This window comes from Lipotes vexillifer, unplaced genomic scaffold (assembly GCF_000442215.2).
Source record: "Lipotes vexillifer unplaced genomic scaffold, Lipotes_vexillifer_v1.1 scaffold604, whole genome shotgun sequence".
In the NCBI taxonomy this organism is placed as follows: Eukaryota; Metazoa; Chordata; class Mammalia; order Artiodactyla; family Lipotidae; genus Lipotes; species Lipotes vexillifer.
In genome coordinates this window covers 1516611-1544069 of record NW_006798979.1, presented here as the reverse complement: position 1 = coordinate 1544069, position 27459 = coordinate 1516611, and the positions used below count along the sequence as shown (strand labels likewise).

Below are 27459 nucleotides of genomic sequence, written 5' to 3'. Positions count from 1 at the left end.
CTGCTGAACTTAATGTTACTAAAAAATTTTAAATTACACACGTGATCACATATATAGCTCACATTACATTTCTATTAGACAATGCTAGTCTAGAAAATAGTAACTCAACCTACTTAGTTTGGTTCCCCAGAACTACTATACCAGGAGCCCAATGTACTTTTTCAAGTTTTTCCACTCATTTCTGAACAAAAATCATTCTCTATATCCTTGGTTCTCACTCCTAGCTTCTCATTAGAATCAGCTGAAAGACTGAAACATTAAAGTCCAGGGCTCACTCAGATCAATTAAGTCAGACTCTCTGTGGGGGGAGCCTGGACAACCCAGCAATTTGTTTAGTTTTTCTTTTTCTTTTCTTTATAAAGCTTTGCAGGTGATTCTAAGATGCAGCCAGAATTAGAACCACTGTTCTACCTGCCCCTTTATTTTGTTCACTTGAGGAAGGAGGATACAAAGTAAAGAGCCCCGAATTCCTAAAAGAGACACTAATTAACTGGATTACCACGGGAAAAGTCATTTTACTTCCTCACAATTTATGCTCTCTAAACTGTAAAATAAGGGTAATAAGTACCCAATCTACTCAAAGGGTGTTGTGAATATTAAACAGGAATGTATATCAAAGTCATTAATAAAGTACAAAGCACTATACAAATATAAGTTATTACCACCATTAATTTTTTTCTCCACTCTCCATTTCAGTTTCTACCCCTTTAGGGTAACAAATTCTAACTCCTCCCAGGCCGGTTCTGCTGCAAAGGCCCACTGACTTCTTTCCTGCACTGGAACTTTACAACAGCTTTCTGCACCTCTATTTAGTATTTACTTACTACCATCTTACAATAATGGTAGATTATGTCTGGATAGTGCATTACAAAATGCAAAGAATAAATATTTAACGTACAGATCTCTAACTAGATCTAAGCATCTTAAATTCACAGCTTATTATTCTGATTTACATTTATAGTTCCTCTCTCATCACATTCATTCATTCAAGTACCTATACATGAAAGGTAGTCAAAAAAAAATATGTTTTCAGTTTAAGGTGTATGTACATACCGGGATTATAACAAAGAGTTCACTTCCCATGAGATCAAACACTCTCACAGTTCCCGTGCTTTCAGCATAGGCCAGCAGGGTGCAATCATAACTCCATGCCACACATCTCCACTGGGGTTTTGGGTCTTTTGGAACTAGGATGAAAAGAAAAGAAGTGCTTTTAACATTATTAAGATAGGTAATACCTATAGTTGCTGCAGCTAAAGAGAGTATGACATCATTTCCTAAGGGTCTCTAAAACTCCCGTTCAGTAGAAAAGAACAGCTCCCAGAAAGCCACTTCAAGTAAGAGTGGAAAATGTAAACCGTGACAAGCCTTGCCCCACTTACTTAAGAAGCAAAGTCTACTGACACCAGTGGTCTGCTGAATGCTGAGCAAGCCCTCGTCTGGTAAAGGCTCAGGAACGATATACCTCAAAATACTCATGAAATTATGAGAGATCAAAAGCATAAAGATTAAGCAGGAAACTGTTCCAATCCAGTGAGTTAAGTTCCTCCAAAAGCAAAAAGAAAAGTTCAACTGAGATCTTTTAGATATGTATTTCAAATATAGATGGTAAAGAAAAACAAAGTGGGATTATACTGACACAGAATTAGAAAGAGAAAAGAATACATATGTATATTAGGCAACTGAATCAGGAACTGTTCTCAATCAATTACAAAATTATAAGATTTTGAGAATCAACACCTTAATAATCCGACACCGGTATTTTCTTCTGTTCCGAATTTTTCAGTACGACAAAAGAAAGGCTACCAGCTGCAAAAGAGAAAGGGGCTGTGAAACTCTAAACTGTTTTAGGTTTGTCTGAGGTTTCTGAGGTTTCCTTTGCTCCTGTTTCCCCTTATTAGAATCCCAGAACTGAAGAGCCGGGTAGGACCAGTGCCTTCCCTTTACCAGCAAAAATTGCAAATGATTAGGAGCCTCAAGGTGACACCGGGAGTCACGATCAGAACAAACCCAGAATGTAAGCATGCTGCCTTCCCGTGCAGTGTGCACTTCATTACAACACACGGCTCCTCAGTCAGAGCCTGGATTTAGCCTGAGGATTACTGACTCAGAAATGTTTCTGAAATTTATTGCCTTCTCTCTATTCCTCTGCTAATGTCGCAATTCAGGCTTTCATCATCTCTGGCTTAGACTCTCATGACAGCCTCCTAACAGGTCTTCCCACCTTCAGGCTCTTCCCCTCTAATCCTTCCTCAATAGTACCCGAAGTTATCTTTGTAAAAGAGAAAGATGAAGAGATCACATCTTTCCCCTGCTTTAAAATCCCTGATGTTTACCCATTTCCAAAAAAATCAAGTCCAAACTCCTCCACATGCATAAAAGGCCCTTCACCAATGGTCCCATCAGAGCTTTCCAATTCACCTCCCCGCCCTTCCTCCATCATACACCTAATAACCCACCAATAACACAACCACCTGGCAAATAAACCATGCATACTCCAGTCTGTGTCTTTCATGCACATTGTTGCTTCTACCTAGAATGTTCATCTCCAATGCTACTCCAAGGGTACTTGCTTGTTAAACCATCTGTGGTAACAAACTGTCACCTCTTCCTTCTTTGACACTCTTCAGAACTGACTGCCCTCCTCTATGTGCCCCCAAATATGCTGTACAAAAGTTTCTCATAGTACTTATCACATCAGACGATGTTGTTTACATGATTATTTCCCCCACAAGTCTCTGACACAATGTCTTACTCAACACTGCCATCCCAGGACCTGGAACAGAAAGTGATTAACATTGCACTAATGAGCAAAGCCCCAGCCTCAGAAAAGTCTATAGTAACGGGGTAAAGTAATGCTAAGGGTTTACTGTTCCTCAGGGACTAACAATTAAACGTGAATTATATAACTGAAGTCTTCCCTCCACCTAACAGAGGTACGGTGGAATTTAAACCCCCCTCATCTCTGCAATATATGTAAAATACGTTCCGTATATGGGAAAAGTATAACAGATGTCAACAAGTTTCTTCATTTTGACTATTTTTCAAAGGTAAAAAGCATGCCAGAAAAAGCCCAGAGAGGCCCCTGAACACAGGAGGGTCTAGGGAATTTTATTAAAGCCTAACGAAATACTGCATGCACTTTGGAAAAGCAATTTTTTAAAGGTGGGAATAAAATGAAGAAAAAGATCAGTTCTCTGTCCTCAGCTTTAAAAAACAATGAAACTTGGAAGTAAACTTAAGCACAAAATGATAAACAACAGAATACTTCAAGACCCACAAATAATACAGATGCTACACAAACACCAGCAAGAGGACAATTTAATGCCCTGAAAAATATTCATGTTCTAAAGAAACACAGCAACATGTTTCCATTGTCTCTGTTTTACCTGCAATAACATCTTTCCTCTTCATCTTGACAGGAGGATAAATCGATTTATGTACTACCTTCCATATCTGTCTGAAGTAAGCGCCACCTGAAGGGACTTTGTTTTTACTATTACTTCCAGTTATAACCAGCAGCTCCAGAAAACTCAGCATGTGTTTTGACCCAGATAAAGATATGTTTTCATTACAAGAGAAGACTTCACATAACAATGTGAAAGTAAAGACATTATCATCAGATTTTTCCAGCACCCTGTGTGGTTTTGGAGAGGAACGAACAGCACAGATTTGTACAAAGCCAGTGTCAACGGAGTTTTCTGAAAAGTATTCGAACGGGCTGATGATAAAGGTAACCGGCAGTGTGACAACTGCCACATTGCTGGTGAAACCATTTACAGCCGCGCTCATCCTGCACTGGCTGCAGCCCCTTCAACCTGCCCCACTGCCGAGCCTGCTTCCCCCTCAGAGCTCCCGTCAGTGCTGTCTGCTCTGCCTGGAATACTCTTCCCCGAACCAGTCCCCGGCTCCTTTCCATCTTTCGCGTCTCAATTTCAGCCCTGCCCGCTTAGGCGGCGCGCTCCGACCACCCTGCCTAAGCAGCCTCGAGGCTCCGTTGCTCTTCTCCAGTCCAATGATTTCATGGCTTTCACAGCTCTTATCCCAAATCAGTATGTATTTGTCTACTTTTTATTGTCTGCCGTATGCATTAAACTATAAATTCCAAAATGTCAGGTGCTGTGTCCGTATTGTTCATAACTTTTAGCACCAGCATTTCGTGCTCGGCTGGGACACAACAGCACTCAAGTGCTAAAGGAGCACGCTTCAATCCAGTGCTCATGTACCCAGATTAGAAATGGAAAAGGGAAAAAATTACAAAGAAGGAACACCGGGTTTTATTCTTAGTGCTGCCATAAAACAGCTGGGTGTAACCATGGGACGATCACCAAGGGTTCAATGAACACTCTCTCCCAAATATTCTTTGACTTTTACATCAAGAACCAGTGAGTAAGAGCAAACTAGTGGCGCTAAAAGCCATGCAGAGGAGCTAAATATTTAAATGTTTGAAATTAAAGTGTTAGTAGAAGATATGAGAAAATTTTTACAATCCTAGAATAAGAAAGGTGAAAGCATACAAAACTTGGAAGTTATAAAGAAAAAAAAAGTGACAAATGCAGTTACCAAAACAAAATGCTCCATGGGAAAAAAAGACACTATAACACATTTAAAAGACAAATGGATTGGGAAAAATATTTGCAACATATATGACAAAGGGTAACATTCATACTATATAGAAATAATAAGGAAATAGTCAAGTAAGAAAATAGTCAATAAGGAAAAATCAGATAATCCAAGAAGAATATAGTCAAAAGGATATGATCTGACAATTCACACACACACACAAAAAATAGCAACTTAACATATGCCCTACCATATAACTAAACATATGCAAATTGGAAATGAGATGCTTTTTTCCCTCTGCCTAACCTGATGAATAGTTTAGAAATAGGTAACATATGGTGCTGACAATGCAGAAAAGAAATAGCTTTATAATCATACCTTTTACATGGTTGTATAATAAGTATAACTTTCAGGAAGGAAATACGGCAGTAGCTACCTTTTGTATACTACACCCATGGACAAACAGGATGTCTTTTCCAGTGCTGTTAGAGGGGGAAAGGGACAAAGAGGGGAAGAGAAAGAAAAAACAAGCCACCGTACACAATCTAAATTTCTACTAAGAGGGGAACAGATAAATAAAACGTGGTTCACATTCTCACAATGGAATGCTGTGGCTTCATTTAAAAGACTGGATTACACCTGTGCACACTGACTGGGAAAGACATCATCAATACAGTAAGTGCGGGAGCAAAAGCTGAAGAACAAGATACATAAGATGATCTTGTTCTTTTACCTAAAAAAAGTCAATCCATCTATGTACAGGTTCATATAAGCAAAGAAGGCTTTATATTAGACCATTAATATAAGTTTCTATGAAGAATGCAAATTGAGAAGATGAAACGATCTTTTTGTTACTTCTGCATTGTTTGAATTTGTTCAAAGTATGTACTGCTTTTGTAATTAAAAGAAAAAAAAACCCAGAGTAACTACTTTCAGACTAGGCTGCCCACCACAGCTTAAAAAAAGAGACTAAGTTAGGAAATTTTATTTGAATTTTAAATAATGTTCATAAATTTTGCAAATGTGATGAAATCTATGAATCCACTGATCTTAGAGGCTCAATAAACCTAAAGCGGGAAAACTAGAAAGAAATCAAGTCACATGAGAACCAAATTTCTGAAATCAATGAAAAAGAAAATCTTAGAAGCAGCTAGAAAAAAAAAGACACATTACCTACAGAAACAATAACAGCAATGACTGCTGCTTTCTCATCAAAAACATGCAATGATATCTTTAAACAGCTGAAAGAAAAAAAAAGGCCAACCTGGAATTCTATATCCAGAGAAAGTATTTTACAAAAATGAAGGCAAAAATCAAAGATGGTTTCAGACCAACAGTAAGAGAATTTATCAACAGACCTGCATTACAAGAAATATTAAATAATTTCTTCCAGTTGAAGGAAAACACTATCAAATGGAAACTTTTACAGAAAGAAAAAGTTGAAAAGTAACTGAAATGGAAAATAGAAGGAAAAATAAAAGATTTACCCTTGTTTTTTAATTCCTTAAAAAGTTACTGGACAAAAATAATAATATATTGTGGCAGTTTAGCATTTATAAAAAGTTTGACAACAGTACAAAGGAGTAGGAGGGAATGGATGTACACTGTGTAATAAAATAATTTTTAAATGCACATTGTAAACCCCAGAACAAATGCTAAAAGGAAACAGAGAAGAGATAGGACAAATAGAAAAATAAGAAGGTAAAACCTAACCAGTCTAATAATTGCATTAACTGTAAATGTTCTATTAATCTCCAAAATATACAAGCAGCTCATGCAGCTTAATATCAAAAAAACAAACAACCCAATCCAAAAATGGGCAGAAGACCTAAATAGACATTTCTCCAAAGAAGATACACAGATTGCCAGCAAACACATGAAAGGATGCTCAACATCACTAATCATTAGAGAAATGTAAATCAAAACTACAATGAGGTATCACCTCACACCAGTCAGAATGGTCATCATCAAAAATTCTACAAACAATAAATGCTGGAGAAGGTGTGGAGAAAAGGGAACCCGCTTGCACTGTTGATGGGAATGTAAATTGATACAGCCACTATGGAGAACAGTATGGAGGTTTCTTAAAAAACTAAAAATAAAACTATCATATGACCCAGCAATCCCACTACTGGGCATATACCCTGAGAAAACCATAATTCAAAAAGAGTCATGTACCACGATGTTCATTGCAGCCCTATTTACAATAGCCTAAGTGTCCATCGACAGATGAATGGATAAAGATGGGGCACATATATACAGTGGAATATTACTGAGCCATAAAAAGAAATTAAATTGAGTTATTTGTAGTGAGGTGGATGGACCCAGAGACTGTCATACAGAGTGAAGTAAGTCAGAAAGAGAAAAACAAATATTGTATGCTAACACATATATATGGAATCTTAAAAAAAAAAAAAAAAGTTCTGAAGAACCTGGGGCAGGACAGGAATAAAGATGCAGGCGTAGAGAATGGACTTGAGGACACGGGGAGGCGGAAGGGTAAGCTGGGATGAAGTGAGAGAGTGGCATGGACATATATACACTACCAAATGTAAAACAGATAGCTAGTGGGAAGCAGCCGCATGGCACAGGGAGATCAGCTCGGTGCTTTGTGTCCACCTAGAGGAGTGGGATAGGGAGGGTGGGAGGGAGATGCAAGAGGGAGGAGATATGGGGATATATGTATATGTATAGCTGAGTCACTTTGTTATAAAGCAGAAACTAACACACCATTGTAAAGCAATTATACTCCAATAAAGATGTTAAAAAAAAATGTAAATGTTCTAAACATTACAATTAAATGACAGAAATTGTCACATTGAAAAAAAAGCATGACAAATTATATGCTTTCTATAAGAGATTTACATTTAATACAGATAAATGAAAAAGAAGAGAAAAAAATATGTCATGCAAATGCTAATCATAAAAAAGCTAGAGCAACTGTAATGATATTAGACAAAATAGAATCCAGGACAAAAAGTATTACTGGAGATAGAAAGGGACATTCCATCACAGTAAAGGAGCCATTTCATCAAGAAGACAAAATAATATGTGTAGGCACCTATAAACTAGAACCCCTAAATACATAAAGACTGATAGAACTAATGGGTAAAATAAAATACACAATTATATTTGGAAATGTCAACCCTCCTCTCTCAGGAAATGACAGAACAACTAGACAGAAAATCAGCATATATAAAAATTTGAACAGCTCTAACCCAACTCAATGTAATTAACATTTGTAAACCATGATACCTAAAAACTGCACCATATGCAAGAATCAAATTCTTTTGAAGACAGACCATATGCTGGGCCATAAATCAACTCTCAATAAGTTTAAAAGGGTAAAATCATATTGAATATGTTCTCTGACCACAACAGAATTAGATATCAATAACAAAACTGCTTATATTACAACAAGCTTAAATGCTTACAGAAGACAAAAGGTTTAAAGTCAGTGATATAAATTTCCATATTCCATCTAGACAAATATAAGCAAATTAAATCTAGTAGGCAGAAGAAAGGAAATAATATAGATAAAAGCAAAAATCAAAAGAAAACAGAAAAAGAAATCAAAACCTATTTTTATTGAATATTAATAAACTGATAAAACTCTGGCCTGACTGATCAAGAGAAAAGAAAGAGAACACAAATTACCAATATCAAGAACAAAAGAGGGACATCACTACAGGTCTGACAGACAATAAAAGGAAAATAAGGAAGTACTACAAACAACTTTAAGCCAAAATATGCTAAGATTTAGGGGAAAATTCCATTAAAAAAACTGGAACTGAAAGAAGATGAAATTGAAATTTTAAAAAGCTTTATATCTGTTTTAAAATTTTAATTAGGAATTAAAAACCTACTCAGAAAATGCCAAGTTTCACTGGTGAATTCTATCAAACAATTAAGAAATAATTCCAATTTTACACAAACTCTTGCATAAAACAACAAAAGAAGGAACACTTGTCAACTCATTATTTTGAGACCAGCACTATAATACCAAACCAGAAAAACATTACCAAAAAAAAAAAAATCTATAAACCAATAATAGCTCCATGAACATAGATGTAATAATCTGCTACCTATGTTATACACAATTATCTGCACAAAGGCCTAATGACGGTTCTACCTTGCTTGTGAAATCAAGTATAACACTGAGGTACTTACTCCTCAGAGATCAAATTTATAGGCACTTTATGGAGAATCTGGATGACCTGGAGACCTACATTTTAACACTCAGGAAGTTATCCAGTAAAAAAAGATCAAAAAAGATACTTCGGAAAGTTCTTCTTTAACTTCAACCTAAAAGACGTAACAATCTATCTTTAAGTGAAGAAAGCAGATTATAAAACATTTTACTTTCACAGAGCATATCTATAGTAACAAGCACTTACAGAAAAATGTCTGAAAGAACAGATCATGGAACGTTAATAGTACTTATCTCTGGATAGTATGCTTATTTTTATTTTCTACTTTTGCTCATTCTTAGTTTCTAAAATTTTTACTGAGAATGTGCACTATTTTTTCAACAGGAAAAAAATTTATTAAAAGTTATGAAAAGAAATAGGGCTTCCCTGGTGGCGCAGTGGTTGAGAGTCCGCCTGCCGATGCAGGGGACACAGGTTCGTGCCCCGGTCCGGGAAGATCCCACATGCCGCCGAGCGGCTGGGCCCGTGAGCCATGGCCGCTGAGCCTGCACGTCCGGAGCCTGTGGTCTGCAACGGGAGAGGCCACAGCAGTGAGAGGCCCGCGTACCGCAAAAAAAAAAAAAAAAAAAAGTTATGAAAAGAAGTAGTTACCATATAACCTGAGGCTCCTGAATCACAGTTCAAGAATGAAAGGTTTCATTTCAAAATCTGGGTGCTTCAAACAGTCTGTGCTTCCCAACCTTTTTCATGTCAAGACACACGTAGAATATCATGTTTGTATGGCACCTATGGGTAAACTGATGAGGTTGCTGGAAACTGGAGGCAACCAGCCTGAGCTCACGCTGTCAGAGGGCCACCGGGCCACTGGGGGGCTGATAGGACCTCAGCCCACCTACACTAGGCAAGCTGCTGCTCAGCATTAGGAAGCTCTGGTTTATGGTATCTCAAAATCAGAAATATGAGAAAAATCTCCTGATTAACGTAGTACAGCTCTGAAAATGTCTAATTCCATGTGCTATTTTTAGGTCACTATTCAAGATAGAAAGAGAAGACTGAATTACTATTTATGGCCTGGCAAACATAGCCAACAAGTTGCAATCCACATTTAAATATCCTCAAACAGCATATACTTTATAAAACAATAACTGAAAAATACCAAAGTGGAACCAAATAGCTCCTATTTCAGTTTGCAGACTACGATATGTAGTTTCAAAAACGCATTAACAACAATCTGGCTCCTTCTCTCCAGGCATACACAGGAAATATCATTTGGCATATGAGAGTTATTCCCATAAAGATGCGTTAGATAATAAGCAAATGATCACTACCTCACATTACATGAAATGGAAAGAAGCCATTAATGCACATTAAAGTCATAAATCCACACATTCAGAAGCCAACAAAACATTAGTTCTCAAAGCATTATTACCTCACTCATGCTGCCACATTAACTGTACACAGTAAAAGCTCTAACAAATATTACAATTTGTGTAAAATACAGAAGGGTTAATCTTCCCAATTTCATGTTAACTTACAGATTTCTCAGTTTACTTACTGATTCAGAGTAGGGTCTAATGTCAAAGCTCAAAGGGGCTATATGTCTGAATCACTCCAACATTCTGAGCACCACTTCTCAGAAGCCCACTGCAGGCTCCCCAAGCCCTCACCCAACAAAAGGGACACACTGGGAGAAAAGGCAATTGAATACCCCCAAATTATTCTTCTCGGAACTTCTTAATCCTTATACATTATTTAAGCCAAGCCTGGTCCGCTTTAATAAGTGCTGGTGAAAAAACTATAGGAAGCAAATTCAGAAAATGCTAAAGCCCCAGGTTTAGAAATTCACAAAAACTACTCCCCTTCAATTTATTTTCAAAAAGATACTAAGCAAATACGGCTTCCTACCTACGCTTATTGTTCTAATTGTGGTATGTATACACACTTGCATACAACAGGAATAAAAAACATGAATATCATGACAATTACCCATAAACTTATATATGTCTATATATATATACAAAATATACATATATATATATTATGTATATATATACTCATACATACACACACACTCATGAACTTACAAAATTAACTCACAAGAAACAAGCAAATACACTTTTTCACAGATTCATTCATAAAAATCTTTTTAATAGTTCCCAACTACCATCATCCACTTGATATGGTCAAAAACTGTGTGCCTTCTGTGTGTCAGACACCATGCTGGGCACTAAGAATGCGAAAAAAAAAAGTTGAGTAAGGCAGAAGCCCTGCCTTCAATCTAATTAGGAATCAAACAAGCAAGTCAACAATTTAAAAAGGAAAGGTTAGGCTAAGTGAAGTGACATAGGTACAAAAAGTCCTACAGAAACATTAAGAAAAATGCACAAATCATGAGGAAGAGGGCAAGAAAAAAAAGGTTTCCCAAAAAAGCTGATGCTTGAACTAAAACATGCAGAACTAATTAATTAAATATAAAGGTGGGAGCTCCTAGGCTAAAGGAACCATCTGTACCAAGGCATGAAAAATACAATGGGGATGGAAAACTGTAAGCTACTTTATACTAGATCACAGGACGTATGGCAGGGGTATCTTACAGGACAGACACAGGCTGACTCGTGTCCTGAACTAGAAAATATGAACTGCATTCTATAGCCAACAGTGAACAACTGAAAGATTTTAGGCAGAATAACAGTACTAGTAACAGTAATAATAGCTTAATGCCTCCTAAGTACTTAGTATGTCAGACATTATGCTAAGAGCTTTATATATATTAGCTCACATCATTTTTCCACAACCCATTCTATAGGATTTTGCCTGTATTACAGATAATTGTGGCTCAGAGAGGTAAAGTAACTTGTCCAAGGTTAATATTTAGGAAGCAGTGGAGCCAGACTTGAAGGGTAATCTTGATAGAATTCTCAATGAAGAATGACCAATTTGAAAAGCAGGGTAAAGTATTGAAAAGTGAACGGCATATAGAAGAAAACCTTGTCAGGAGACTGTTGTAAGAAACCAAGTAAAAAAAAATGTTAAGAGCCTGAACCAGGGCTGTGATGGCTGAAGTGCACAAACAGGAAGCAAGAGCCATTTAAACAGATTCCCAGGACGTGGTGAAGTTAAGATAAGGTGAGGCTCCTCCACTGTGTCACTCAGTATAAGTGCAAAGAATTATTTCTCTCTCTCTCCCCTGATGGACTATAAACCCTCAAATCTAGGTAACCTATGTCTTATTCCTCATTGTAAACAGATTGCCTAGGATAATAGTGTCTGGCATATGGTGGCAACTAAATAAATATTTGTCAAAGTAAGAAAGGAGGGAGAGAAAGAAAAAGAAGAGAAACTGTCTAGATTTTTGGCTTGGTACAGACAATGGTACCACTGACCAGAGTACTGAGGGAACAGGGTTCTCCAAGTAACAGAACAGAAGGAACAGATTTTAAGAAGGGGAGGTAAACTGGCCCTAGGCCACTAATGTTGCATTTGACCAGGAACTTAAGACCAGCCAGGGGGAATCCTCTGTCTTACCACCATTTTGTAGATTTCAAAACTACCAATGCCTCCCTTCTCCTTGCTCCTTCACTGCTGATTACTCATTCTACCCTGATGCTGCTGTAAGATAAAATATGTATATGCTATGTTCTTCCAAGTAAATGAGGAAAAGTCCATGTGAACCACTAAATGCAGCACCTGGCACACAGGAAGGACATGACAAGTGGTTGTGTCATCACCACAATGACTATGATTATCATCATGATGATTCCTACAACTACTCCACTGTGAAAGTAACACAAGGTCAGACAAATGGAACTGAAGGTTCTGTAAATAAAACATAAGTAATAGATGCATTTACCTAACAGTACCCACTTAATTGTTTTCCTCCCATATGGTTCTCCTACCTTTTCATACACGGCTCCCACAGATCAAAACACTCCCCCGTCTTCTCCGACCTTCTACTCATTCTTAAGGTTGCTTTCCAAAAGTCATGTTTTCTCAACAATCTCATCTCACACGCCTGGTTAAACTCTCACTCTGCTCTGTATTTTTCCTTCATCAGATTTATCAAAGTCTGTAAGTATATAGTTGAGGATCTACACGCCTCATGAGGTAAGTGGCCATGCCTTTTTGCTCACAATCATAACCCTAGGACCCAGGAAAATGGTTCACATACATAAATGATACTCAGTAAATTTTTGCTGAATCATATATCAAACAATGATCAAATCCCAGATTATTTTTACTAGTCTATAATTGACCAACTCCTAACATATCTACAAACTATTTTCTGCATTGAATTCAAAATAAAAGACTATAGACACTTACAAATACTTTATCCCAAAACTGGCTTAGACTTTTGTAAAACAGTTTCAATTTCAAATCTCTCCAAAATTCAGATCTTAAAGCAAAACATTTACAGAATAGAAATCAGTTCAGATGTTTTAAAATTATTTTAATAAAGTCGTAATAATCCTTGCCAATAAACAGTATCTATTCTGACTTTTAAGAAATATTAACTGCTGGGACTTCCCTGATGACTCAGTGGTTGAGAATCCGCCTGCCAATGCAGGGGACATGGGTTCAATCCCTGGTCCAGGAGGATCCCCCATGCCGTGGAGCAACTAAACCCGTGCGCCACAACTACTGAACCTGCGCTCTGGAGCCCACGAGCCACAACTACTGAAGCCCACATGCCACAACTACTGACCCCATGTGCTGCAACTACTGAAGCCCGCACGCCTAGAACCCATGCTCTGCAGCAAGAGAAGCCACCACAAGAAGCCCGGGCACCACAACAAAGAGTAGCCCCCGCGCACCGCAACCAGAGAAAGCCCGCGTGGAGCAACAAAGACCCAATGCAGCCAAAATAAATAAACAGATAGATAAATAAATAAATGAGGATTTTTTTTTTTTTTTTTTGCGGTACGCGGCCTCTCACTGTTGTGGCCTCTCCCGTTGCGGAGCACAGGCTCCGGACGCACAGGCCCAGCAGCCATGGCTCACGGGCCCAGCCGCTCCGCGGCATGTGGGATCTTCCCGGACCGAGGCACAAACGCGCGTCCCCTGCATCGGCAGGCAGACTCTCAACCACTGCGCCACCAGGGAAGCCCAATAAATGAGTTAAAAAAAAAAAAAATTAACTGCTGCAGATTTTTGAATGTTTCATTTTTTGACTATTTTAGAAACTCTTACCTTGACATTTCCCAATAATAGATGTAAAATCATCTTTTGCAGACCTGCAAAATATATGTAAAATTAAGACAACAGTTTGCCATAACAACACTACTGTGTAGTACTATAAGACATCACAAACACTTACAGACCAGACAACTTCTCTAGACAACACTAAATCATTCCTTCTCTCATATGGATGGTTTTGTGCCTCAAGTAAGACCCTTTCATTGGTGACAGTGTTTTCTTCCAACCTTCTTATTTCACTAGGAACATAGCTACATTAGGAATCTAGTGATACAAGCATAATTGATTTTAAGCACAGTCTTTTAATACAATAGAAATGCCTGGACCCTATCCACAAAGGCTCTGATGCAGTAAATCCAGGACGGGGCCCAGAGGCAAAAATATTTTTTTAAAGCTCCACAGACTGATCCTGGTTAAGAACCACTGGTCTGTATCATATTGCAGAGTTTAATCACTTAGGGAGAAAAGTCTTGTTTTAACAAGTCAAATAGCTTTAACAAGTGACCATATTTATATTAGCGACCTACTTAATATCTGTGATATTGAAATATATACTAAAGTGTTCTAATTATTATATCTTCAAAAATGAAAACTTGTAAACCGTCTGGAAAAGAATTTAGTAATAATTATCCAAAACTTTGATGTCCATAGTATTTGATCTAGCAATTTAAGTTCTACAAAGTTATCCCTAGGAAATAATTACAGATATACACAGATATCAAGGCAATTAATGCAGCCTAAGTTATGAAAGAGAAAAATACAGCCAGTATAAAGAGATAATTATTAGATTTTGCTATATATAATCAAAGAAATATTATGCTATTACGATACGTGACATGGAAAGATGCTGACAATATCTTAATTTGCAAAAGTTATCAAGAAAAAGGTATCAAATAGAATGTAGAGCATCATCTACATATATATACATAGTATATATCTATATATATGTATTTTTACACACACAGAAAAGTGTCAAAGAACATATACCAAAATGTTGACAGTAGACAACTTTGGACAGTAAAATTTGCTATTCTTCTTTCATAATTACTTAACTGTATTTTCTAATATTTGTAAAATAACTAAGCATTACCTTTAAAACAAACTTTACAGACTCTTTAAGATTTTTAGCCATTTATTAAAATATTATAACAAAATCCAGTTACAAATATGGAAATAAATTTCCTCAAGAAATTGGACTATTAGGCCTCTATGTGGACTAGAGCAGAAAGGACATGATCTCTGAAGTGAACGTGACCTGATTTCAGCTCTCTGTGTAACCTGGACAAAATATTCAACATGATTTCATTTTCCTTTCAATAACACAGGATAAGTAACAGCAACTTCACAGCTTCGGGAAAAGATTATATGAGACATTACATATAAATTAGCATGAACTAGACCAAAGTAAATGTTCATTACTTTCATCCTTAATATAATCACAAATAATAGTTTGCTCTTTTTGCTGGAAAAGGGGAGGGAGGGAGGGAGACATAAATTTGTTTTGTCGAAACTTCACAGAATGTATTCACTTAAGATAGATGAGCAAACTGGGGGGAAGGAGGTGCCTTCTTTATAAGAGTCCCCTATTTTAATGCTTTTTGTTGTATTCTGTGATGGTTTCTAATTAGTTCCCATATTTATAACATATTACTTCACTATCTAGGAATAAAAGAAACATATATTAACCACTGATAATCCATAACCACCACGAAATTACAAATTAAAGTAGCAATTCACAAGTCATTTTTCACCCATGTGAGTGCCACACACAAGCAGGTTAAGTATGCCATATTAGAGCAAGCTATTACAGTCATTTGCCACTCACTACAGAACTAAAGTTGGGCAACAGCAGCCCTAGTCCTATCCTGCAAAAGGCAGAGCTGTCTCCTAAACTAAAGTGTGTTTCAGCTTTGCATGTTTTCCACAAATCATTTCACATTTATAACTGCTTCCTAACATTGAATAATAACCCCAGATACTGTAATTATCTTTCATATTCTAATACATTCAACAAATATTTACTGAACATGGGTGCCCACTACTATTACTTCTGGAGCCAACTTGGATTGTATGTGCTCTTCACTGTGGTAGAGAAGACACGTACAGAGAAGAGAACAAACGTCTTAAATATTATTGAGGCACAGCCACTATTCATAGCATTGACTTCGGGGATCTACCTTGCCCTTTTTCTTTGCTCACCATCCCACATCTTTGCTCAAAGACACTTCCTTTCAGGTTACTGCAAAGTAAGTGTGGGTGTCTATTTTCAACAAAATCAACTGAGTGCCAACTCCGAACAAGTCGGCAGGCTTGCCCTGTAATGCCCTCCCAGCATCTGCTTCCCCGTCCCACTTGCAAACACACCACTTACTCATTAAACATAAACTAAGCACCTATTACATCCAAGGAAATATACAAGTGCTAGGGAAAAAGGACAGCCCATGCCTCCCAGGAACACACAGTATAATGGAGCTGTAGACTTCAAATCCCATCACTTGAGTTTTAAGCAAATGGCACCCCTGGAGTTGTGCAAAGCAATGGCCCTAAATATACTGGGGGAAATCCACATATAAGCATATGGGCATAGATAGCTAAAAGGCATGATCAAAAGGTAGTATAGGGCTTCCCTGGTGGCGCAGTGCTTGAGAGTCCGCCTGCCGATGCAGGAGACGCGGGTTCGTGCCCCGTGTCGGGAAGATCCCACATGCCGCGGAGCGGCTGGGCCCGTGAGCCATGGCCGCTGAGCCTGCGCGTCCGGAGCCTGTGCTCCGCAAATGGGAGAGGCCACAACAGTGAGAGGCCCGCATAACGCAAGAAAAAAATAAAAATAAAAATAAAAAAATAAAAAGGTAGTATAGATTTGTAGATAAGAGCATGAACAATGAAGCTACCATGGCTGATTTCAAATCCTTGGGCAAGTTATTTAACCATATTGTGCCAGATTCCTTATTTCTAAAATAGGGAATAGTTATACCTACCTCATTGGCCTTCTGCAAGGATTGAGTTAACACATGTAACACACAATGGTGGATGTTAAAAAAAAAAAAACGAACACAGTGGTGCCCAACATTGTTAGCATTACCTTATCATTAAGTATAATAAATGTGTTAATTATTATAGGAACATAAAGGATCAGCACCTAACCAATGAGGGGAAGGGGGATCCATTGGGAATGAGTTCCTGTAAGGCTTCCTGAGAGGGCTAACTCTTCACCATACGAGAGTCTTTGAATATAATAAGTTACAAAGCTTTTTTGCAAATTACAGACCAGATGAGTAAGACCTTGATGAGCATCACTTCTGTTGCCCAGAAATCTTCCCTCGCCACTTAATCTCAAATTCATGAGTGAATTCCTAAAGAGCTGGATATACATATAAGTTTTATAAATGTAATTTTACACACTAGCAATCCAGTAGCAAATGCTCTTATAAAAGCAAACAATTATTTTTTCTTTTCATCACAGTTTTTATTAACAAGTTCCGGAAACCCTTTGTCAAACTCTCCTTCACAAGCCTAAATATCAATCCTATCCCCACATGCATATTCCAACCTTAACACCTAAAATCATTCCATTAATGTTCTCATTTCATGGGAAGAAGATGGAAATTTTGATTACTATCTGCTGCTCATAAAGAAGTCACAGATGAGCGTGTTTCTCCAAAAAAAAAACAACAACAACAACATTTGACACCATTGCAGCAAATGGAGTAGGAAATGCTAGCCCATTTCTATGAACTATATCAGTTCAAACGCTGTGCCACCTGATGCTCACTGTTGCTCTTAAAGGGCCCTGCCTATTAAAGCCATGCCAGATGAAGAAATGAAGTTCTGAAACGCTGTCATTATTGCCAATCATTTCTATCCTGATAGTTTTAAGAAGGATTACAGAGCCTCCCAATCTGAAGTCGGTGCCCCAACGGGGGCAAACCCTCTTGTCTACTCCCCCAAAAGTTGAGGGGTCCAGTTCCATTTGGATAAATGGAAGAAGAAATTTCACAAGCAGAAGGCTAAAACGAGTGTGCTAACAACTGAATGCTCATTAATCCTAGTTTTAGTCAATAATAAAGCAGTAGAAAAAACTTCTGACTGGTATCTAGGCATCCTGAAATTTCTGCCTCAGTGCTTATCTTTTGCGACTCAAGAGTTAGGGCTTCCCTGGAGAAAGGAGTAGCCCCTACTTTCAGAGATGCAACACATTTGGCTTCCAGCTGATAATTTCCCAGAAAATCAACTAGTTTTCCTAAATTAGTTGCCACTGTTGCTATTTCTTTCACAACTGATATACTACTTAAAAATGAAGTACATGGAAAGCCCAGCTTAGAGACTTCTTCTAGATGTGTGTAATGCCACTGATGTCTCAAGAGGACAGAGAGTATCACTGGTCTCCAGTAACATAAAGCCTTAGTGTTTTGCAAACCCATATTCCATCTACAGCTTTATGCCAACAAGTAAAGCAACCTTTATTTTTTGTATACCTTCCTGAGCATCTGCTTAGCTGTCTTAGCAGTAACTGGTCAAGCAAGAGTGATTTTCAGAGTTCTGGAAGATACGCCTCTGTCTACTGAGAAAGTAAAATTTCTCAGGAGACAGCAGAGTGATCTGGGGAAGTAGAAGGCATACTCTTGAGAAAGCATCCTTCATCCTTTAATTGGCATAAGTTGGTGCTTGACACCTTACAAAATTGTGTGCGTTACTAATAAAATTCCTTTAACTATACCCCCTTTAAAAATCTTAGTTCTCATAAATTAGGTAAAACTTTTCTCAAGGGAAATTTTGAATATGAATAATATGAACAGTTACCTGATCTCCACACACTGATCTTGAACAGCAGCCAAAAGTTTCCCATTGCTTTCATGGGAGAGAAAGAGAAACAAATTCCTATATGAGTATTTGCAGCCGTCTTCACCACAGATGGAATCATTTTAAGAAATTAAAATCATTTTCAAATTTGTTCATATCTTTATCCAACTTTTGACTTTATAATTAGATGAGTATATAGATACAAAAAGCATACAAAATAATTCAATACAGTTGAATTAACACATTTAAACAATACTAATCATAGGTGGCACAGGAAATTTATATATAATAAAAATCGAGACTGCAAGCCATAAGGACCCCAAAATTAATATCCATAATGGAATTTAAATGGTTACCCAGGCAGAGGAACATTATGTGAATTTTATGCATTCTTACCTTGCAAGGACCAAATGCCAGTTCACCTGTTTATTAACCAAACGAACCAGTCCATCAGGGAGCAAAAAAGGTGCAGGGCTGAAACCACAACACATCAGCTAACTTAATATCTAATCATGGAAACCACATATAAGTAGGTAAACATTATAAATAACATATAGATCTATGGCAAGCGATAAGGATTTTTTTCCATTAGAATATAAAAACTGAATACTGGCAAACCCAAAACCAAAACTTACTAATTGGACATCTGAAACTTGACCACATACATTTCTCGATTTCCAAAAAAACCTGGTGATGTGTTCAATGAAATAAATTTTTTATTTTTTCTAAGGAAAAGATACTGAGGGTGCCAGTAACATAACAGAATAAGCTTATAAGAAACCCCTCCTTGGGAGGGAGGAAGATGCAAGAGGGAAGAGATATGGGAACATATGTATATGTACAACTGATTCACTTTGTTATAAAGCAGAAACTAACACACCATTGTAAAGCAATTATACTCCAATAAAGATGTTAAAAAAAAAATTCTAAGAAATGTCTGACATCTTTGCAAAAAAAAAAAAAAGAAAAGAAACCCCTCCTGCAATGCACACCTAGAAATTCAGCTAAACTCACAAGAAAGAAATCTCCAAGAACTACAAATGCAAAGAGAACTGAAAGTCAGAATTGGGTACAGGACAAAGAGAGAAACAGAACTCAAAACGAGAGTTAACACCTGGGAGAGGAAATGAGCTGTGGGCCACAGGAAGGACAGCAGCTGAAGGTGAGACTCCTGCAAAGGCCAGGACTCTCAAATGGCAGTGCTATCAGAGAAGGGAGAACTAGACAAACGTCACCACAGGCCCAGGGAGACCTTCCAGAATCTCATCTCCGCCTGGAATTCTGGTCTGTGGGGGGATGGGAATGAAACCTATGAAAAAATCAAAACCCCAGCTTTTACTGAATGCAAGATTGGACTGTGATTTCACTTTACTCATGTGACACAAGATGCCCAGGCATAAGCTCACGATAGCATCATTCACAAAATATATAAGGAAATGATCCACCATACATGAATCAGGAGATAAACTAGAGGAGTAACACATGAAGAAATCAAGAAAATAGGTGGAAAAGAAGCAGAAAGAAAATAATTTGACTGGGGGGTGGGGACAGGAAAATGAAAAAAAAAAAAACACAAAATAGGATAAAAAATATTAGTAATTTACACTCAGTATATTCATGTTCATTTTTAAAACATAAAATATTTAATGCCATCAGATAGTTACAGAAATAATAAAGATGAAACATGCACGTGAATGATACAATCAACATGAGAATGATAACCCCCTCTGGAGTGGAAGGGTGGGGCAAAGGTTGGGCAGAGTATGGGGAGAGGACTTGAGCTGTAACATCTTGCATACAAAGAAAAACAGGGCTATCTGAAGTGAATACGGCAGAAAAGCAACAACTGCTTTAATTCAGATGTGGACAGAAATCGTAACAGGTTTTTTATATTATTGTCTATAATTCTCAGTCTGTTTATCATATTTCATGATTGAAAGAAAAAAAACTTGAAAAGAAAAAGCCACTTGAAAGAAATATTGGCCCCGAAACCTTTTAGGTACAATTACCATAAACTCAAGAGCAAAAAACTCAACTACAAGCTTTTTGAAAGAAACATACCACAGGGAAGACGAGATAATCACCTCATGGTGTGCTCACTGATGGTCTGTACACTGATCAACGTGGCCAATGCAAGGAAAGGGACTTCTTGGGAGAAACATACCTCCTGATGCCTGATCTTAAGGTGTTTACACATTGGACAAGGCTTGTATCAGAGGGAGCTCTTGGAAGTTCTCCTTCTTAACAAATAACAAAAGGACTTACTGTCAAGGAGTAACCCAAACAGACATATCTTCTGCCATCCCTTTCCACAGGTGCTCAGCACTAGCAAGTGTAGCCCGGTGAGACCAGGAAAAACGTCTACCTCTTACACTCCCCTCCCCACTGCTACCCTCTCCCTCACTCAGTTATCTATCACACCCCACACCCCCCAAAATAAGATAAAATTCAATAATAAATTTAACTTACGCACACACACACACACACACACACACACACACACACACACACACACTCAGTAAAAGCAGAAAAGCACTGGAGCTAACCTCAGAGAAGAGCCAAAGGTCCCTTTTATAGAACTAGAACTCTATTATCTCTGGAGCTTTTAAGATTAGATGTCCTTGAGTAAAAAGCAACCTGTGGTAAATAATTCTATAAAACAATTCCTACACATGCATCTTGGTCAGACTAATCATTTCATTGCTCCTTTTAAAGGTGAATATTAGCGCCAGGCCTAAAAACACACTTAACATTCAAAAGACTTAAGAAGTTCCCAAGAACTGAAACCTAAAGAACCTTCTCTGATGCACATACAGCGACTGGATGAATATTGACCACAAGAGCCGATATAACAATAAGAACAAAAAGGTTTTTAAAAAGATACACAAGCACAGATCTATCATGTGGGCATTCAAGATAAGGCTGAGAACACTGAGAGAAAGCAGAAATTGTTATGAGATATTCCTAATGACTAAGGGATCAAAAAGTACCCTACTTTTACTGAGAGATCTTGTCAGGGTAGGCCAAATGTTTGAAAGGTCTATCTTATAAATTGGGTTCACCTGAATGTCAGTATCCATATCACAATCTGGGATTCAATTCTGAAAACTTAAATCATAAATACAAATAATATTGTTTGTATCTGCTGTTCATACTGTTTCTCTGAAGAATTCATGACTCACCTGTACCAGATATATTGGCTTAAAAATAATAAACGATCTGTAATGAAAAGAAACAGCAAAGCCAAATATGAATGAGCTATTCTTTAGGAATCATTTTCAATTTTAGATTTACTGAAAATAAATCTAAAATATACTGTAAACTGAGTCATCACAAAACAAAACAAAACATGAATACAACTCTTGACAAGAATAAATATAATCTAATATACACTATAACTTTTACATCATATATTGGTTTATATTAAGTCCCAAGTTTGTGTTATTCAAAGAACTTTGAAGTATTTTCTAACAGTACAACAAGTAAAAGTGGTTTGAGATGCTATATTTCTCCTAAGAGGCTTTAATAAAACCATGGAGTAGAAGTCACAGTAATCACCCATTAAAACCTAAGTATTTGTATAAAGGTTAAGATACCATTTTACACTTTACAGCGAAGACTTAAAAAATAATAATATTGCCTAAAATTGGGAAGTCCATGGGAAACAAAATCTCTAACACACTATGGACAAGCAATGTTTTATATGATTCCATTTAAAATGTATACATGTATGAACCTGTGTACATAGTTATGTATGTATCAATAGCAAAAGTCTGAAGGATAAGAGATTATCTCCAGGTGGTAAAATGAGGAATTATTTATTCTAATTTGTGGTTGTCTATATTCTCTAAACTTTGTACATTTTATTACTTGTGTACATTTCCTACATTTTCAAAATTTCACATTTGTGATAATGAAAATTGAACATGCTAGTACTTCTTGTAACAGAAGATAAAAGTATTTTATCTTTATCAGAAGATAAAATTAGAGTTAATTTCAAGGACTCAACTCCTTTGAAACTGAACCTTCTCTTTGTAAGTAGCTGAAATTCCCCAGTATAATAAGGATGGGCTTTGGATCCAGAAAGAAATGTAGTCAATCCAAATGCATGACCTTGGGCAAGTTTCCTCATCTAAAAACATAAATTCCTAACAGCACCTACCTTGTTGGTCTGGTAAAGGATTGCATCAATAAATATACATAAAGCCCTCATAACACCAGCTTAATCGGCTAGTGCTCAATACTTTCTCAGATCTTGTGAGCTCATACATAAAGTCTGTCAGGAGTTAAACGAATGTCCTGGTTAATCAAATTTGTAATTTGAGTGACTCTAAACAGATGTATCTGAAACATCACGTAAAACACTTAAAACGGTCTGTCACTCTCTTTTCACCGTCGATGTCCGTAGATTCTCTGAGTGGGTCTGATTTTCTTCATTTCTTCCAGAACACATCCATAATGGTTAAACTCAGGCCATACTTTATTAAGCCGCATTAAAAATGTGTGTAAACATATGCATACATATGTGTATATACACACATATGTATATTTATATAGACATATCATATATATCATATATGTATATATACATTTTTTATAAAATGAAGCTTATATAACATTTATGCTATTCACTTTTAATCAGGCTCTACAGTAAAACTCAGAAGAACACATTTCAAATCCCTAAACTTCCTAAAACAGAACAGTTATGAATAGAAAAAAATAAGAATGAGAAAAAAATTTTCTGCTAACTGTATCATTACATGTAGAAAAATAAATATGCTATACTTACCCCTAATTGCTTTTGTGATGATAAAGGATGCACCATGTTTCCGGTTGCCTCTAGGCTGCAAATGGAAAAACAAAAACAAACACATTTGAGAATTTTCTAGTAATACTTATACAATAAGTTATATTTCTTTGCTAATACTCAGAGTACTGGGTACAAGTTACCAGTATTTAAAAACTACTTATAGGGACTTCCCTGGTGGTCCAGTGGGTAAGACTCCGCGCTCCCAATGCAGGGGACCCAGGTTCGATCCCTGGTCGACCACACGCATGCCGCACCTAACAGTCTGCATGCCACAACTAATACCTGGCACAGCCTAAATAAATAAATTAAAAAAAAAAAAACTACTTACAGATAGAAACAAAGCAAAGAGAAGCAGGAGAATGAGTACTTTCTCCAGTAAAGAAACTCAGCAAAGATGCTGGAAATAAGAATTCATATGGGCTGGGCTCCATGATCTTTAGAGGAAGTCCTTTCCGATCTTCCTGCGTGTTCTGAGCCAAAAGCAGTGACTGGCACACGTTAGGGACTCATAAAATAGCTGTTGAATAAATGTGGATTCCTGGTTCTTACTCTTCATTCTGTGCCTGGGAGGTCCTCTCTACGAAACTAATAACTCCGAGGTCCAGATTACCAACCCCTACGACCCCTTTTTAACAGAGAACCCAAAGCCGGGTCCGTAGCTCATAAATCTTCACTCCCCAAGGCATTTTGCTCACACCGCTATTACAGAGCATATTACGGTAGGCGATGAAAAACGTTTACTCCACTGTCTTCCCTCTAGACTGCAAATACCACGAAAGCTCTTCACCTCTGTAAGCCCAGCGCCTGGCACAGTGTCTGGAACACGGACGCACACACACATACACTCGTTAAATGCTTATATACTGAAATACACAAGAACCGGCGCAATTAAGGCCCAAGTAGGAGCAAAGGTTTGATGCACCGCTCCACGACAGCCCAGCAGATGCTGAGATGGACTGTAGGGTCCTGGAAAATCCTCCCACTTCAGATGAGGATCAGCCTTGCCCAGCCCTAGCCGGCCCGCGGGAAGGGACCACCAAGAGTCTAGATATGAGAAGGACCCTCGAATCCAACGCTATGCCTCCCCTCCAAGTAGGAGCAGTGAAACAAAACCAGCGTGGGGAGGTACATGCCTCAGGGACCGAGGTTCCGCCCCGCGACATCCTAATCTGGAGCCCAGGAGGAATCCCAGGAAATCCCACTTGGGGGACCCAGACCCTCGCTAGCCCACGGTACCGTTGCAGGGCGACCGCATAAGCGGCCGAGTCCTGCTCCCCCGCCCACCCAGCTCCACTCTCCTACATGGTTACTGCAACGTGGCTCTGCCGGGGCAGCGCCCGCACCAAGCTGGCCTCAGCCCTGGAGAGGCCTGGTTCACCTGTAATTCTGTCTCCGGGGGCCACTCGGTATTGACCAACAGGTCATAGAGAATCGTCTCCTCCTCGCCCTCCGCAGTGCCTGGATTCACAGCCTCCGCTAACTCGGAGGCCGCCATGTTTGACCGGACCAGAGCAACTGAGGGCGGGCCCAGAGCAGCTGAGGGCGGGCCCCTACGGCATCCCGCAAGGGACAAGCTTCCCTGGCCGCTCCGCTTTTGGTTCACAGGGAAGGGGGTGGAGTTAACAGGGCGTGGAAAGGAAATGCTGGGTTAACCCTTGTGTGAATAGGTGGGACAATGCCTATTAATTGTCTGGGCTACTACTTAGGTCCTGGTCCCGGTGCACTCCCTGTTTATTAATTGCGAGAGGTCAGCCAAGTCTGAACCTCTCCTATCCAGTCAGCTTCTATAAAACAAAAGTGATAGATCATATCCCTGAGATCTAGCATTTATGTATTCGTTGCCTACAGATAGAAAGAGGGCAAACAGCGGTTTTTAAATAAACACCAAAAAGTTAGCCAGCGCAACAGGTTGAACTAATGAAAGGTATCAGGGGAATTCCCTGGGTGGTCCAGTGGTTAGGGGTCGGCGCTTTCACTGCTGTGGGCCTGCGGTTCAATCCCTGGTTGGGGAAATAAGATCCCCGCAAGCTGCACAGCAGAGCCAAAAAAAGTAAAAAATTTAAATTAAAAAAAAAAAAAGGTATCAGAAGAATGATGCTATAGGAGTTCAGAAAAGGCGACGAAGGCCAGAGGGTCTAGAGGGGCTTCCTGGAGGAAGTGGAGCATAACCTGGGTCTTTAACAACAGATAGAATTCGAATCAAGTGGAAAGGGTTTGGTGAGAGCCTTTCAAGTAGGGGGAAATGGGGTGAGCAAAGACAGAGGCAGAAATATCTAGTTGAAAGCGCAGGCAGCTAGCTAGAACCCAAGTCCAGAAAGAGTGTGGGGCAATAAAGTGGAAAAAATAGGTTGAGGACCTACCTGGAGGTCCAGTCTCATTTGTTCATTCATTGATTCATTCCTTCATTCAACAGGTGCCTCTGTGTCGAAAGCCCTGCCCTGTAAGCAGAGCCTATTGCAACCTGAATGAATACACAGTGTCCAGGGAATTAGCACTGTGTCACATTCAAAAGAAACACAAATACTGAAGATATCTTGCAGGAGTTATATTGTATGATATCCATCAAGATGCATCAGGCAGAGATGCAATTAAAACCCTCCTCTGGGAAGCCTAGGCCTCTTGTGTCTCCCAAAGTTAAATGACCTCAAAGCAAGCCTGCATCCCCTGCCTGCTCCCGCTTCCTCTCTCACCTCATCTCCCGCTCCACGGCCACCTTCTGCCACGGTGGCCTTGCTGCTTCTGAACACACCAGACACACATCCTCTTCAAGCACTTGGCAGGGGCTGTTCCCTCTCCTTGGAAGAGGGAACAAGCCCTCTTCTACCAGATATTTGCCTCTCTCCCTCATCTCCAAGTTTTTGCTCAAATGTTGTCTTCTCTCTGAAGCCTACCCTGACCGCTCATTTTAAATTTGTAACCACCTTCCCTGAACTCCAGCCCTCCAGATCTCCCTTACCCACTGTACATTCATTTCATAACACTTGTCATTACCCCAAATGCTATATAATTTATATTTTATTACATTTGTTTATTGTCTGTCCCCTTTCACTTTTACTCTGCTCTGCTAGAACAGAGTGCTCTACTGTATACATATAGATGCTAAAATGGAAAAAAGGCAGCTTTCCACCTGTGTAAGGGAAAATCCAGATCTTCCCTACAATGTATTTTTTCTTCCCTGGGAGTCTCCTTCACTTCATACACAAAGCTCTTCACTTCTGGTCACCAAGTGTGTGGAGGTTTTCCCCACACCAAGTTCTTGGACAACTGCTGGTGTCCAAGAATTCAGCTCAGTTCTGGCACTATCTAACTGGAGATCGTATCAATCCTACAAGTTAAGGGCTCAGTCCCAAAAGACTAACCCCACCTCACAGACACACACACTTCAGATGCCAGTCAGAAAACTCAGGTTATCACCCATGCTTCTGACCAACTGGCTATAGACTGGAGATTCCAAAGGCCCCCCTCCTTGGGTTCAATTAACTTGCTAGATAGAGCAGCTCACAAAACTCCAGGAAACACATTTCTTGCTAAAGGATATGATAAAGGATACAGATGAACAGCCAGATGACAAGATACAGAGGGTGAGGTCTGGGAGGGTCCTGAGCACAGGAGCTTCTGTCCCTGTGGAGGTGGTGTACGTCATCCTCCCAGTGTGGACAAATTCACCGGTCTGGAGCTCTCAGAAGCCCCTACTGGTGGGTTTTGTATGGAAGATTCCTCATGAATGTGTGATCAATTATCAATTCCATTTCCAGTCCTCTCCCCTCTCTGAACGATGGGAACTAAAAATTCAAAGCTTCTAATCATTGCTTGGTCTTTCTGGTGACCAGCCACCATCCAGGAGCCCAGTCAGTCAGCTCATTAGAACAAGAGATGGTCCTAGTATCCTTACCACTTAAGAAATTACAAGGGGGGCTTCCCTGGTGGCGCAGTGGAGAATCC

The 27459-nt window shown here is 38.7% G+C and overlaps 1 protein-coding gene across 1 annotated transcript in view; it reads right to left on the bottom strand.

Moving 5' to 3' along the window:
• The window catches only part of NBAS (NBAS subunit of NRZ tethering complex), a 360677-nt gene extending 335646 nt beyond the window's left edge, over positions 1 to 25031 (bottom strand). Inside the window, exons 1-7 of the mRNA XM_007471211.1 lie at positions 24896 to 25031; positions 23497 to 23551; positions 21890 to 21926; positions 19104 to 19181; positions 18708 to 18755; positions 13902 to 13945; positions 1054 to 1187 (exon numbers count right to left, since the gene is read on the bottom strand). Coding sequence (XP_007471273.1) covers positions 1054 to 1187; positions 13902 to 13945; positions 18708 to 18755; positions 19104 to 19181; positions 21890 to 21926; positions 23497 to 23551; positions 24896 to 25012 — 513 coding nt within the window. The 5' untranslated portion in view covers positions 25013 to 25031. The remainder of the gene's footprint in view (positions 1 to 1053; positions 1188 to 13901; positions 13946 to 18707; positions 18756 to 19103; positions 19182 to 21889; positions 21927 to 23496; positions 23552 to 24895) is intronic.
• Positions 25032 to 27459: the final 2428 nt, after the last annotated feature.